At 30.4% G+C, this 15986-nt stretch overlaps 2 protein-coding genes and 3 pseudogenes across 3 annotated transcripts in view; 4 read left to right on the top strand and 1 right to left on the bottom strand.

Moving 5' to 3' along the window:
• The window catches only part of LOC149880876 (uncharacterized), a 189979-nt gene that overhangs the window by 50232 nt on the left and 123761 nt on the right, over nt 1-15986 (top strand). The gene's annotated exons all lie outside the window — the stretch shown is intronic.
• Nucleotides 116-1258, top strand: LOC145182231 (uncharacterized; annotated as a pseudogene). Its single transcript, XR_016445706.1, has 4 exons — nt 116-476; nt 619-841; nt 947-1063; nt 1140-1258. The product of XR_016445706.1 is annotated as an uncharacterized LOC145182231 (transcript).
• LOC149880894 (uncharacterized) lies at nt 1116-1537 on the top strand. Its single transcript, XM_090069027.1, has 2 exons — nt 1116-1319; nt 1400-1537. Exons 1-2 carry the CDS (start codon nt 1208-1210, stop codon nt 1516-1518), a joined length of 231 nt encoding a protein of 76 aa, XP_089925153.1. The 5' UTR covers nt 1116-1207; the 3' UTR covers nt 1519-1537.
• LOC145186116 (uncharacterized) lies at nt 6044-11040 on the bottom strand (annotated as a pseudogene).
• LOC149880893 (uncharacterized) lies at nt 13395-14902 on the top strand (annotated as a pseudogene).

Genomic DNA, 15986 nt, shown 5'->3' with positions numbered 1-15986 from the left:
TTATAGAAGCATTTTATACAAATTTACAAATTAATTTTATAAAACTTTACATAATATTTTACATAAAAATTTTACATAATATTTTACATAAAAATTTACATGTTTTAATAATAATTTACAATATTAACAAATTATTTTTATAAAAATTATGCAAGCATTTAATACAAAAACATTTTTATAAATTTTGTACAAGCAAGTTTTTTTTTATAAATTTTATATTTTGATAACTTTGTAAAGCTATCGTGATTGTGTTGTTTTTAATTTTTTTCATAGGTTTATATTATTAAATAATGGCTTATCCTGGTAGAAATAGAACCAAGATATTGGATTTTGTAGACACTCAAAAGCTTTCTTCAACATTTGTTCTTTTATGGTACAAGGACTGTGAGAAGCATGAGCGTCATACACCTCCTATATCGTTTTCAAATACACTTTTTAAGCATTATTCATCCGTTGAATGCCTTGAGTTTCAAGTGGTAAGTGCATTAAAATACAACTACAGATGACAATTACCCTATATACTTTAATTAAAGTCCACCCTAAAATATAAGCCCACTTTTTAAAGATGTTGAAAAAATTGATGTAGATAAATAAATTTAATGTTTTTTTACTTAACAGAAAAATGTAGTGAATGTATTCATTGCAAATAAACAACATTCAGCTGTCATAATATATAAGGGGTCTATTACCCAATGTTGTAAATTTGAAACGTCATTGGATAACTTTATGGATGAATTTGGTAACGAAAATCCTAGCAGTGATGAAGTGAGTAAGTTTGCCCTCAATTATATTGAAGGCAATGCTGTGGGAAAAAGAAAACATAATGAAGACCCATCTTCAGGTAACTTGTGACAATTACAAGTATAATATTATATTAATTTTGTTATGAATTTACTATTCTGTGTATGTAACTACAACTTTTAATTGTTCTTGTATTTTTCTATAGATTCAGACAATATGGCACCAGTCTCAGAACGTATAGGCCTAAATGGACCTAAATACAAATCGACTCCTAAATCAAAGGTGCTGAAAAAAAAACGCGTTAATGAAGACCATTCTTCAGGTTATTTTAATAATATTATTACAATTTCGTTGATGTACTTTCTTGAATATATTTTTATTGTTCGTTTCATTTATAGAATCAGACTCCTTTGCATCAGTTTCAAACTATCAAAAAGGATCGTCTAAAAAAAGTGAAGTAGAGATTATGGCTTTGGAAAAGCGCAAGCTTGACATGCTTGATGACAATGTTGATAATGATGCTCCCAAAACCAAACACTGTGGTACACCAAGGTTGAGCAGCCTGTCTTGTTTAGAAGGTTAGTTAAAATACTGTATTTGCATAAGCTCTACGATATTGTGCTTGTACATAGAAGTACTCTATTGTTTTTAACATTAGCAATTTTGGTTGAACAAAAGAAACTTCTCGTTGAACAAAGGAAGACCAACAAACTTCTGGCTGAAATTTTACACCCAATAGAAAATGAAACTATTAATGATAATGTAAGTCAAATTTAATTTTTGTAATTTAGTTGGAAAAAGCTCATCCAAGGATGGCAGCACTAGCTAGTATTGACCGAATTAAAAAAAGGAAATATTGATTGCTTCAGGAAAGGGTGGCACATTAAGGTGTTGACTTTTTGGTAAATTTTTGGTATCTCTAGTTTCCAATATAAAAAACAGATGAACTTTGGTTTGAAAGTAACTGAAAAGTCATTGGTTTTATTATTAACAAAAAAGATGGATGTTTTATGTTACAGAATGGAGACGTGGCAATTGTTGAGAGAATTGTACGAGATAAAATACAGTTTTACAAGGAATTTAAGTCTAAGTATAAGTTTTGATTATGAACGGTATTTAATATTTCAATGTCTTCGCAAATGGCGGACGTGCTTTTTTAAAGGCGAAGAAAAATAAAAAAGCTAAATAGAAACTGATTAAGTTTTAATTGAAAAATAGAAGATTGTTTGGACAAAAAAGATTATAAAAGAAGAAATCGTGTAAAGAAAAAAAAAAGGAAAAAGTAAAGAAAGTAAATAAAAATTTCAAAAATAATTTTTGGTTAATAAACCTTCCGTGAAAATCTCAAAGATACCGGAAAAAATATTTCTATTGAAAATCAAAATATAAAGTTGACAGTGAGTTGAAAAATTAGAAGAGGAAGGAAAAGTAAATATCAATGCCATTTTCATATTAAAAATCAGACAAGCCAAAACCAGAAAAAACAAAAAACTGTTAAAATAAAGAAGAAATACAACTGCTGTCAATGAAGAAGTATCTAAAGATTATATACTTGTTAAAATTATATCTTCTAATATAAACTTAGATAATAACTTCCTTCTTAGATAATATACTCAGAGTTGTTAGTGGGTTGGGTTAACCCATGGGTTGGGTTGGGTTGGGTTGAGGAAGTATAACCCACTGATAACCCACGCCTTAGCTGCATTTTCATTGTATTTTCGCCGTTTCACCGTTATGTTTATTTCATTATTTGCGCTTAAGATTTAACGGATTTGCTATCGAATGACGCAGTTTTATTAAAGCCAACCGTCGAAATTCGTGATGTGACTGACGGCATAAAAGATATATTTGAAGGTATGGAGAAGGTTACTGAACCAACTATGCAACTAGTAGTTCCGTCTTACTACCTACTGATTAAGCGGCTTCAACCTGCACCAGGATTGACAACAGCAGCAGCAACATTTCGGCAAAAACTCATTAAATACTTAGATTTAAAGTTTTGGACATCTATTAAAGCAATGCATTGGCTATCTTGTTTCCTAGATCCCTCTTTCAGAAATTTTGCATTTATACCTAATGTGACGGCGGCTGACAAAAGATTTAAGCGTGACTTGCTCAATGACGTCGATCAGTGGCTTCTGGCTGAAATGCAGCCCGCTGTTACACAAATTGCCAGGAAAGCAACAGCAGAAGAATTGATGGAACAAGGTGTCCAACTCCTATTGGAAGCGCCAGCAAAGAAGAGAAGAACGGACCCGTTTGATGAGCTGCGAACAATGCAGTCAACGCGAGATCGGCCACAGACGCAAGACGCGCAATTACATAATGAAGCAACAGTGCTACAGGAGACTTGCCAACATGAACTGTCCAGCTACAAGAGTCTTCGTGTTACTGCTGCGTGCAAGAATCCCGTAACCTTCTGGAAGGACAACGCAGCCGATTATCCCATTCTAGCAGCAACATCTCGCAGACTATACTGCATATCAGCAAGCTCTGCGCAGTCAGAAAGAGACTTTTCTTCTGTTGGGCACTCCATTACAGACACAAGGTCGCAACTATCACCGGCTAACGTAGAAGCTATCGAATTAGTACGCTGGGGAATGCGAAATGACATGTTTCACTAATATAGTGCTCATTTATGTTAAAGCTGTTCTTTGTTAGTTTGCTTACTAACACATATAGTGACAGTAACTGAGTAACAACATATTATTTGTATCTAATATGGTTGTATAGGCTAGAATGTATTAAAATGTCGCCAATTTAACGGTATAATTATACATGTTTGCATGCACTCCGTGGGTCAACCCATAGGTTGGGTTGGGTTCATGTGGCAGTGGGTTGGGTTGGGTTGGGTTGGGTTCAATTTTCTTAACCCACTAACAACTCTAAATATACTTATATATACATATTATACATAAACTTTTTTTCTTGCTCTTCTTTTTTATGCAACTCACTTAGATTTTTTCACTTAGATTTCTTTCTTTTTTTTTTTAACGATCTTTTTTCTGTAACTTTTGATGGTAGTGAAAAAGCCTTGTGGTATATGCTTTAGAGCGGTAGCTAAAAAACAATCAGCTATCCAATGTGATTTATGTGACAAGTGGATACACATAAAATGTAATCGAGTTGACAAAACTTTAATTACTTTGGTACTGCCTAATCTGTACAAAAACATTTCTTCCTTTCTCTAATATTTCTGATCTTGAGTTATCTTGGTAATTAGTTTGAAAAACCTTTTTGGGAACCTCAATGACTCATCTTATACTTCAATCAACTGCAAATATGTAGATGTTCCTAGGTACAACGAGTTAACCCGAAATTCTGTAAGTTATCTCCATTTAAATATATCTTCACTACCATATCATATTGACGATTTTAAAATACTATTAGCATCTTTAATAATATGCCTTATATTACTGGAATAACTGAATCTAATCTGCATGATAACGATGTCTCTATAACTAATATTTACTTAGACGGATATGTAACCGTGTACACGCCAACTAAACCTAAAAAGGGTGGTGCTTTGATGTATATTAAGTCTAGTTTAAACTTCAAAATTAGAACTGACTTGATCCTGGTTAAAAATAAACAACTCGAATCGATATTCATTGAAATAATAAATGCTAAAAACAGGCAATCTTACCGCTTCAATATCTGATCATCTTGCTCAGTTTATGATAATGCCGCATTCCAAAACGCAAACCTCACCTGAACCTATTTTTAGGAGGTGCTTTAAAAACTTTAAAAAAGATGAATTTATCCGAGATATTTCAAATGTTGAATGGGATGACTTTATAAAAGAAGAAAATGATGTCAATTACTCCATTTAAAAGTTAATCGAAATTTTTGATTGTATTTTGAACAAACATGCCCCTTATAAAAAATTGACAAAAGACCAAGTAACTAGTGATAATAAACCTTGGATAACGAAAGGCATTCTCAAGTCAATAACAATTAAAACTAACTTTTCTAAAAAACTAACAAGTCTTCCAACATACTTAAACTTTAGAATAAGTGGCCGAAAGATGCCTTTGCTTAGTAACATAACTTATCTTGGTGTTGTGACAGATGAAACTTTCATTTAAAGCACATATAAATAACTTACTCTGAAATTAAACCGTTCCAGCGGCATGTTAGCAAAAATTCGACACTACGTTAATTTTAAAACATTACTATCTATATATCACCCAATTTTTGGTTCACATTTACAATATGCATGCCAAGTTTGGGGACAATCTAAAACCGTCTGTCTTTCTAAAATTGTTTCGCTTCAAAATAGAGCAATGCGAATAATTCATTTCTGTCCAAGAGACTTCCCTACTGACATCCTCCATCTTACATCCAAAGTTCTTCGTTTCTATGATTTAATCCAGTTTCTAAATTGTTTATTTATCTGGGATCAACAACTCGGTCTCCTTCCTTCCGTATTTCGTAACTACTTTAATAGCAGGACAACGTGTGGGTATAACTTAAGATCAGACAATTTTAACAACTTAACCATCCAACAAAAACAGACAACTAAACATGGAATAAATTCCATTACATATCAGTGTATCCTTTTTTGGAACACCCTTCTGTACACCCTAAAAACAGATTTTATCCTTAAATCCAAGAATCTGTTCTTAATGTCACTCCATCATTTTTACCTAAAAAATTACGCTTAACGTTATTCTTTACCTCTATAACTTTTTTCTTTATGTTTAAGTACATTTTCTAATTTCTTATTTGTTTATATCTGTATATATGTATGTACATGTGAATACACTATAATAAATATTTGACCTATATTTTAACTCTTTTAAAAGTGTGCTTTATAAGTGTTACTTATAAATTTTTGTAAAGCCCTACTTTTACTGTGACTAGTTTATTTCTTAAGTTTTTCTCTTGTCTTTTCTTTATGTTATTTAGGTAATTGCGTTTTATTAGTAAATAACTATTTGCAATGACCTGTGTTTTTTTTGTAACATCCTTAACACGAAATAAATTGATTGATTGATATTGATTAATTGATTGATATTTTTTTTATCTATACATATAGATAACATAAAAAGCAAACAGTTAGTTTGAAGCCACACTAATAATTTGTTTCAGTAAATTAAGTTATTTTAATGTTGCTTAATATTGTGGCTAGATATTTAATAGTTATATAAATAACTATAAGACAATATCTGATCCCAAATTCTATTTCTTTTATCTTTTTTATTGTTGTGACACAATTGAGGTTTGATATCTGAGTTTTTCTTCTCAGTCTTTTCTCTTCTGTCTTTTCTTTTCAGTCCTAAAAGCATGTTAGCCTTTGTCATGGCTGCTCTAATAGCAGGCAGTAGGTACTCTTCATGCGGTTGATTTCAGCATGAATACTTTCTCCACCTTGCTCTCCATAAGTACCTAGTCCTACTCCCCATTTTCTAATGAAAGGTAATGCATGGTACTCCAGCATATGAAGCTTGGGTGTGATTGAAGCATTTGGCCAGTTTTCACGGAAGTACTTCATGAAATATTTGACTCGATTTTCTGTAACCAGTAATATGTGTGTGTGTGTGTATATATATATATATATATATATATATATATATATATATATATATATATATATATATATATATATATATATAACAATCATTAAAAAAAACAAAGATAAAGATCAAATAAGAAAAATGATTTTCTCTATTTATTGTGTTTTGCCAAATTATAACATATGACATACCAAGGTCCTGTTTGTTATCTTCATTGAACTAATTACAGGAGTTAATAAACTTGTGACATATTCCGAACTAAGAGAAGAGTACCTCGCAGTTTTTACAAACTTTAATAGTTTCTCTGTGTATATCAGTGTCATTGAACCCAAGTTCGACTACAAGGTTTGGTATGGAGTAACTAAGTTCAAAGATACTTTTCTCCTAATTTTATATATAAAATAATTGTGAAATATGTATTATATGTAGTAACTGCTGTTAATTATGTATCTAGTTATGTCTAATAATGTTAGTATTAGCTATCTACTCCACTTACACACACATAGACAAATGTATATATATTTATACCGTACTTTAAATTTAAATTTATGTAAACTTTGTTTTTAGTAAAGAGTAGATTTTATAAATTTAGGAAATATATATTAGATATTGTTTTACCTTTAACATTTTGTTAACATGATTACCAACAAAACTTTTCCCGTGACATGCCTGTCTTTGTGCTCCTAATGAGTTAAATACCTTATCAAGTTTGTTTACAAGTGGCCCAAATGATTTCTTTAAATGATTTGCTTCAAGCAGTATTTTCAGTTCTGAGATCAATGATTAAATATTTTTTTAAAGATAAATTCAAAAAAAGCTAATCAACAAAACGAAACTTAGATATTCCAATGTGTAAGATTCTCAACTGTATCATTCCGGGTTTAATTACCAATCTAAATTAAATATTTTTTGTAAATAATAAAAGTTAAAGTAGTTACCTGTTCTTTCTTTTTCTTACCAAAGTGAATCACGTGAGGTTCAAGTACTAATTTAACTTTTTCTTCGTTTTTAGGATTAAAAAGTATTTGCATTTCAAGTGCTTCTGTTATAACACGTCTTTTATCTTCAAGTTCTTGAATACTTGTTTGAAGTTGATTTATTTGGTGCTGGTGCTCTCTATATGCATTAAATTCCTCACAGCCAAGCGTTCGGTTGGTTACTGCCATTTGAACTGCAATTTTTATGTCAATTGTGTGACAAGTCTTCTAAGATGTTGAAAAACTATAAAAGTATAAAACAAGTGATATATGAAAAGCAGGAACTCCTATCTAATAGTACAAGAAAGTTTATATTATCATTTACAATTGCATACACCACCATTTATATTTACCCCACCAATAACTGTATAAATCGTAAACAAGATTGTATTATTTTGTTTATTATTCATGTGAATTTGCGAATAATGCCTAATAAATAAAATCAAAATAATGTGAATAATGAATAAAAGCAAAGCACCTGCTCAAGTGGCACATTGAACAACCGGTGGTCAATAACATTTTCACATAACTTGGCAAACTTGGGATCTGCGCCATGGTTGTTAGATTTTGCCAGAGATAAGTCCAGTAACTTAAGTGATCGCATTTCAATGTTATCGTTAATTGGATTTGACATTCGTTGACTTGTGATGTTGCAAAACAGGCATGAGTGTCAACCTAAAGTAATTGAACAAGTTTGTGTTAAGAAAACAAAATAAATCATGCTGCATGTATCTAGCCCAGATGAGTTTTTTTAAAGTAATCTGTATTAAATATGTTCTCACCAGTTGCACCAATTATTCCATAAATTGCACATAAGAATTCATAATCACCGAATACAAAAAGGAGAATCTGTTTTTCTCTAAAAATTAAACAGAGTTAAATTATTATACATTTCTTTAAAAAGAAACTGTAATCTATCACAATCCTGACAATTGTGTTAAGAAACGAATAGTTGATGATTCTGTTTATGACAAATATTGGTTGGATATTTTTGAATTTTAGTGTGCTTAAATAAGTGAATTATTTTGTTTGTAATATGTTCTTACTTCTAAATCATTTCTTGAAACAAATCAATTTCTGATGTAAATATTGAAATGAAATTTTCAAATTTGTGCTGTAATCTTTTGCCTCAAATATATTAAATATTGTAGTATTAGTTTTGGCATTAGGCTTTTCCACATTCGCTACTTGATAGAACAATTTGAATGAATCACCTCCATAGTCACCTCCTATTTTTATATGGATTTCGTTGTCTTTAATCTTATTGTATAATAAGAGGTTGTTGCTAAAATTATAACAAGAAAAATTAGTTTTTGTTTTATAGGATTGCATTTAATTTATTGTAGTATTTTTAAGTAATTTAATTGTAGTATGTTAAAGTATTTTTTTAAAAAGATTTGTTTGTACCTATCTAGTCTATCTAGTACATTATTATATGTCCTTGTAGATTTTCGATATATGCACGTGGCAATTCCTTGATTTCATAAGAACCATTTGAATGGAGCGATTTCAACAATAAGATCATCACATGACTATTTCTTAGCCAATATTCTTTGTTTTGAATTAGAAGCACATATTACATTGTTGTTTTTCAACCACCTAAAATGATGTGTTTTTTTTATTATCAATAACTATTAAAAGTATTGAATTTGTCTTTTCAAGATTTTTATATAATAATTGCAATCTTGTGTACCTAGATAATATTTTCATGTTGACATAAGTATTGTTCATGTTTGCTTTTAAAGTGATCATTTCTTCAGCAGATATTTTGGCTTTTGAAATACTTGATTTGCTCAGAATATATTCTTTTTCATTTTCATTAAAAGATTTCAAAAGAGTAGCAGTTTGCTTGATTGTAGAACTGATGCTTTCTCCACATGTTTTACTCACATTAGCTGTAATTGTCGTCTGCGAATTGTGCGTAAACATACATCTGAACTTTCTATGTAGGCTATTGGTGTTGATGTTAAGCGTAAGAGCTAAATTGTTGTGTAATTTATTTAAAATATTCAAAAAATCATACTATAGTTTCCTATTATAAAATTAAAAGCATTTTTGTTTTGTTATAGTAATTTTACAGTCTCTGTTTTTGTAAAGATAGTCTTACCCTTGGCCCACCTGTCGGAAACTCAATTGGATTGGATGTTGTTTGAGAGATTTTTTTGTTTTATTACATGCAGAGAAGCATCTTCAATAATTCTTGATATAACACTTGTTGAATTCAATGCAAATATATCTGAAAAGTATATTTGTGAAGTTGATGACAATGATATTGATAATGTTGTTGAACTTGATATCGGAGTTGTCTGACAAGGTTTTTGATGATTCTTTCGTTCTGACAGTTGTGTGACTATAAACAATCTACCACAACCTTGTTTGCATACTTCTTACAAATTTTCTATCATATCAATGACATTGGTTGATGAAATTAACCCATCACTTGGAATTGAAAAGGAACATTTAGGGCATTTTGTTTTTGATATTAGTTAGCCAATGATAAGTGGTAATTGACATAGTGCGCAGAATGAATGAAGAGAGTTTTTTATAATAATCGGTTTATGAATAATGTCGTTGCAAATAGTACACACAAAGATGCACATGGGGTTTAAGTTGCAGTTGATATCTTGCAGTTTAAGATTAAATTTTGTTTGGGGCAAAAGTTTAGATTGTATGTTATTTATTATGTTAATCCAAATATTCTCACTATAACTAATACTTAAAGGTCTTCCACTTATCTTTTTCTTTTTTTTTTCATCCTTTACAGGGTTTAAAGCAAACACATTCAGTTACATTGCAATTTTCAGGCCAAGATCTTAGTTTTTTTTCAGGCCAAGATCTTAGTTCAGGCCAAGATCTTAGTTTCAGGCCAAGATTCTTAGTTCAGTGTTTGAACCTTTTTCAATATTTCTTAATATTAAAAAGCATCTATAACACATTTTTTGAGGATCCATATTTGGGTGATCCTTATCGATTCGGATAAAGAACAAAACTCTATTCTAACAATATGTTTTGTTAAAAGAACACTTTCATTATCTAGACTTTCTCCACTTATTCTGCATAATGTTTTTAGTTTTGTTTCATGAGACTCAGTTATTTTTACGTGTTTTTTTACTGCTAAAATATAAGATTAAATGTTCAAAATTTTCAAACTTAAAACAGTACCCGGATTTCTTTTTTATTATAAAGTTAAAACTATCTTTTTTTTAAATATATATAGCTTTAAAGCACAAAAATTCTAATAAACGCTTAATTTTTATGTTTTAGTAGTAAGGTTGACCATAATATAATTTCCGACTTTCCTGCGTATTTATAAATTTAAGCATTTCAAATAAAAAGTGTTTTCCTTGGCCACACATTTAATCAGTTTATAAACTTATATTTGGTATATACATCTTCAAAGCAATGATATGACCTTTTTTTATTAGGTTACGGTAAAAGACAATTACAAAAAAAAAAAAAAAACAAAGTTTCGATGTTGTTGTTGTTTTTAAAGTAGCGCATGCGCATGATAAATATCCGCAAATGCTTAAAATTAAACCACCGTGCTCGTAACTCAAAAACATTTTGAGGAGTTCCGTTACGAATCTCGTTTCGTAACGTATCGAAACAAAAACAGTTTCGAGATTTTCATGCTTAGTTTTTGGTATTTATTTTAGAAGTAAAACTGTTATGGTGATGTGTTTTTGTGTATTCATCTTAAAAGTTAATTTTTTATTTTACTATTCTTTTTTTTGTATGTAAGTATACAAATTGAATTCTTACGATCTCTAATTTTAGAACCTAATAAAATTACTGGTATACATTTATATACAATATGCACGATTTAGGTGGCAATTTGAAAATTATCTTTTTTTAAAAATCCCAGAGCAACTAAATAATTAGAACTGTTCGTGACCTGAGTACTTATATATTCTAATTCCATTTTAAAATCTTAAAAGAACGTTTCGAAGCAAATATCTGAAAGAAAAAATAAAATAGTTTTTTATACTTTTTTTTTTTGTTGCTATAAATAATATTTCAAATAGTTTTTTTGCTTGTAAATATTTAGTAAATTTGTATTTATTTTCACATAATATTTTAAATAATTATTATTAAAGTTTAAAATGTATTGCTACCTTTAGAAGGTCATTTATTATTTTCTCCCAACATTTAAAAATAAAGTTAGAATAAACAAGCACTCAGGTTGCGTGTTACTTGCAGATGAACTTATAAACACTAAGAAACTTCTACTTTGTTTTTGTTTAGCTTAGTTACTTTGAAAACTGTGGGGGAGCAACATGCCATGAATATTATGTTAGGAATATTATGAACAACTAAGTTAGTTACGGGTATCTTTTTTTAGAATTTTTAACCATACTTAAAAAGTATGGTTTTTGCCATATAAAAATGATTGAGAATTATTACACTGGTCAACAATGAATTTGCACCAGTTTTAATTTTAGGCTTACTAGATGTAGTTTTTCACGATGATTCCAAATCTGTGTTTAGTTTTTCTCCAGCACGTCTGACTCTTGAGATAATGTATGTGTGTTTTTTGCACAAATATATAGTTTCAGTGTGAAATATACTGTTTCTTTATTTTCAGGGTAATTATTTCAATAAAATTAACTTACGTAATGTCTAGAAATTGCAAAAATTACATATGTGGGCAATTTACATTGTCACATTTGTGGGCAATTTACATTGTCAGGGCAGCGAAAGAAAATCACTCCAGAAATCTCGAAAATTTATAAGCTATATTTCGGTTGTCCTTTGGGAGATCAAGATAAAAATTGAGCACCATATGTGGCTTGTTATAGTTGTTGCAGCTTATTACGAGATCAGATCAACAGAGGCCTTCTTTTCGATTTGCTATACCGATGATTTGGATGGAACCAAACGATCACTACAATGTCAGCTATTTACGCTAATGCTGCTGAATTTTCGTGTATCCGAATTTAGATTTGGCCATAAGGCCTGTTTCTCATGACAGTACCCTGCTCATCTCAGTATCACCAGTTGATGGATTAGGCTCTGTTGAAGACGAATGTGTTGTTGATGTTGAACGTCAAGATGCGGCTGATGTTGACTTTGATCCAGATATTGACGGCGAAGAGCCCGAAGTTTTCACACAAGGTGAACTGAATGATTTTGTTAGAGACTTGTCTCTTTCCAAGGAAAAAGCTGAACTTTTGGCGTCAAGACTGAAAGAAAAATGTTTGTTAGCAGCTGGTGTCAAAGTATCCCACTTTCAAAAGCGCAACAACGATTTATCATGGCTTTTCACCATTGATGGACCCTTTTGCTACTGCAATAATGTCTATGGTCTTTTCGAAAGTTTATCCCAAATGCATTCGCCTCGTGATTGGCGCCTCTTCAATGATTCATCCAAGAGGAGTTTGAAGGCCGTGTTGTTGCATATTGGCAAAGTATTGCCATGTACTCCAATTGTTCATTCCGTACACTTGAATGAAACTCACGAAAATATGAAAATATAACTAGACGCTATTGATTAAAAAACTAATCAGTGGAACATTTGTGGTGATTTAAAAGTGATTGGTATGTTAATAGGTGAATTAATTGAAAAGTCGAAAAAAAAATATACAGAAAAAGATATCGAAAATAGTATTGCTGTTTCTTTGAAACACGCTCCTTTGCGAAAAGATGGCAAGAAAAATCTACGAAATGAAAACAATTAAAGATCAAGAAATGAACCTTTATGTTCTTTTATAAGGACTTTTTTGTTTAAATAGATTTTTTATCTTTATTCTTGTCTTTTATTTCTCTGAAATTGGATATTTCTGAGATAAAATAACTTCATGCAATGCTAGTTTAGAATTTTTTTCACAACATATTAGGCCTAAGAAGTAGCAGTTTGTTTGCTTCTTTTAAATAAAAACAATATTGTTATTTAAATTATTTTTTCACTCTAGATCCAGACGGTCGGTTTATAGTCACAAACGCGACGTCATTATGACGTCTTTAATTGACGTCAAGCGGGATTACTCTTTACGATTATAAACGGATCGTCAGAGTAGGACGTCCTCGCGACGTCCTTCTGACGTTCGTGTGTTTGCTGGGTAACTAGTTTATTTGATGTTCAATCAAGCAAGAGGAAAACATGTAGGTGAAGTATTTGTTAAATAATAATATCTTAAATATAATTATTTGGACTTTAATGAAATGTTCTTTTAGTTTTACATGTTCTACTTGTATGAGATCATTTACAAGAAAAGATAGTATGAAAAGGCATATTTTACCTATGCATAAGAGCGTATTTTCTGATAAGCAGTGTAGAGATAAAAGAATTTCTTACTTTTATCAAAACTTCAACCAGGAGTTTTTTTGAAATAAATTAATTTGATTAAACACATAGAGGAATATCCTAAAGGTGTATGTTCCATAGAAATCTATGCATTTCCTCACAATCAGAATTCTTAGCATGAAAAGAAAATGAAGAGGCTAATAATTATGTATTTTTCTGTAAACAAACTGGAAGTAAACATAGCAGCAAAGAAACAAAAACAAGTTATTTCATTTGTCAAATTAATGGTCATTCAAAGCCACACCGCTCTTGAACAGAACCAGCAAGAAAAACAAAAGATACTTCAGAGGTAATGTTAAACCTGATGCTTTCTGCCCTGCTAGTATGACTAATAACATGGAACCACAAATGTGCATCGCATAAAGTCTTACAATCACACTATTGCTGCAATTAATACTATGTATCAGCCAATCCCATATAATCTAAAAAATGATATTTCCGCTACGTTATCTAATGGTCTTTCTAAAAATCAGGGTGCGGATTCACAACACTTTCGTAAGTCCAAAATTTGCGTAAAGTTTGCGTAAGTTTTGCTCAAGTTCAAAGTTACGCTAAGTGGTATTCACAAACCTTGCGTAAACAAAAACGCAAGGTTTGTGAATACCACTAAAAAATCTTAAAATCACCATAATATCTTAGAAGTTATTAACACTCTAAATGATGATTTCTCTCCAATAACAGATAAAAACAATTATATTTCACCAGAAACAAAAGTTCTTGTTGCTCTAAGATTTCTAGCTACAGGAAGCTTTCAAAATACTATTAGTAAGAACTTTTAATATGTATAAGTTTGTCTTTGATATGTAAAACTGCAGTAACAATGCTAAAAAAAATTAAATAAGCTAATGCTTCACTTTATTCATATCGACTTTTGCAAATTAATCCAAAAGGAAGTGTATATATGTCATTGTGGATTTTTTAAGTCTCAAAAAACCAAACATGATCTTTAAAGTTTACCTAGCAGTTTTATCTCAACTAAATTTTATCACTAAGTGAGGTTGTATGTTTTGCATATAACCATAAATGTATAAAAATATTTTAGTAAATATAAAAAAGAGTTTTCTAAATCTGAATTGAAAAAAACTATATTTCTAAAAATTTATTATTATTTAAATTTAGGAGACACTTCTGGGATAAGCCAAACAAGCACCAGTAGAACAGTTCATCAATTTTGTAAATTTTTTATGCAACACTATAGCTACGTTGTAAAATGGTACAGTAGCCAAGAGGAAATGGCTGAGGTAAAAAGAAGATACTTTAATGCTTGTGGAGTTAAAGGTCTTTTGGGCCTAATTGATGGTACAATGGTACCCATCAAAGGAAACACTGGGCCTGATGAGCCAGCTTTCATTTGCAGGTAGAAAAATTTGGACCGATATGTGGGGAGCATATAGAGGCTTAGCTGCACAAGGTTTCCAACACAATACTGTAAACCATATTTACAACTACGTTGATCCAGCTACAGGGGTGACTACTAATAGAGTCGAAGCGATGTGGCAACGAAGCAAATCAAAATTCAAAGCTATGTTCGGACCCACAAATCATGACATGATACCAGATTATTTGTCAGAGTTCATGTGGGCACAGCGTTTTAAAGAACATTCTTACTTTCATTTTTGGGATCAAGTTGCACATGATTATGTAGTTTGATAACAGCAAGAAATACTTATAAACTTAATACATTTATGAAAAAGAAGATTTTTTACTCTAACTTAATGTAAGGAAGTAATGGAGAAATAAAAATTACTGAATTGTTAATTTCTCCACTATTTCATTGACAACCATTACAATAGCTGGTAAATTAAATTTTAAAATGTTTAACAGCGGTGAAATACATGTTTAATTTTTAAATTATTACTTTCACTTTTTGAACTCGTCATCGCGTTAAAAAAATGGCGAACATTAGCGTTTTCGTATGAGTTTTTGATTTTTTGAGATTGAAATTAGAGTGCGTTAAGATGGTCTTAAAGTATTGTTTCTTATACGTTTTCTTCGTTTTAAACGACGATCTTTCATAATCTGCAATAAAAATAGGGGGGTGCGAAAGTAAAATAACGCCAAAACTTTTGATATTTAAAGGGTTTTTTCAAGGTTTAAAAAAACTCATGTTTCCGTTAAAATTCTTTTAAAGTGTATGATAAATGTTAAATTTCTAGATTTGTTTATTCATTTTTACTGCTGGAAGTTTTATTTAAAAACCGGCAAAATTCTGTGCAGTAAATATAACTCCATAGTTCAGTAAAATACGGTTTTTTGATCTCAGGTTTTAAGTTTTACCTTTAGGATGGCTTTTATAAATAATTAAAATGGTATTTCCAATCTTCGTCATCTTTTAATGCATGTTTCCATAAGAGAATTTGAGCATCTTTTAGAGGATGAAGATGTCTCAAATGTAAGTTATTAATATATTATCAAATTTCTTTAATGTAATTTTATTCATGCATA

This window comes from Hydra viridissima, unplaced genomic scaffold (assembly GCF_058129835.1).
Source record: "Hydra viridissima isolate aposymbiotic clone 2 unplaced genomic scaffold, HvirCarnegie_v1 scaffold_12, whole genome shotgun sequence".
NCBI classification, from domain to species: domain Eukaryota; kingdom Metazoa; phylum Cnidaria; class Hydrozoa; order Anthoathecata; family Hydridae; genus Hydra; species Hydra viridissima.
Note: the sequence above shows the minus strand (reverse complement) of the source record. Positions and strands in the feature narration are given on the sequence as shown.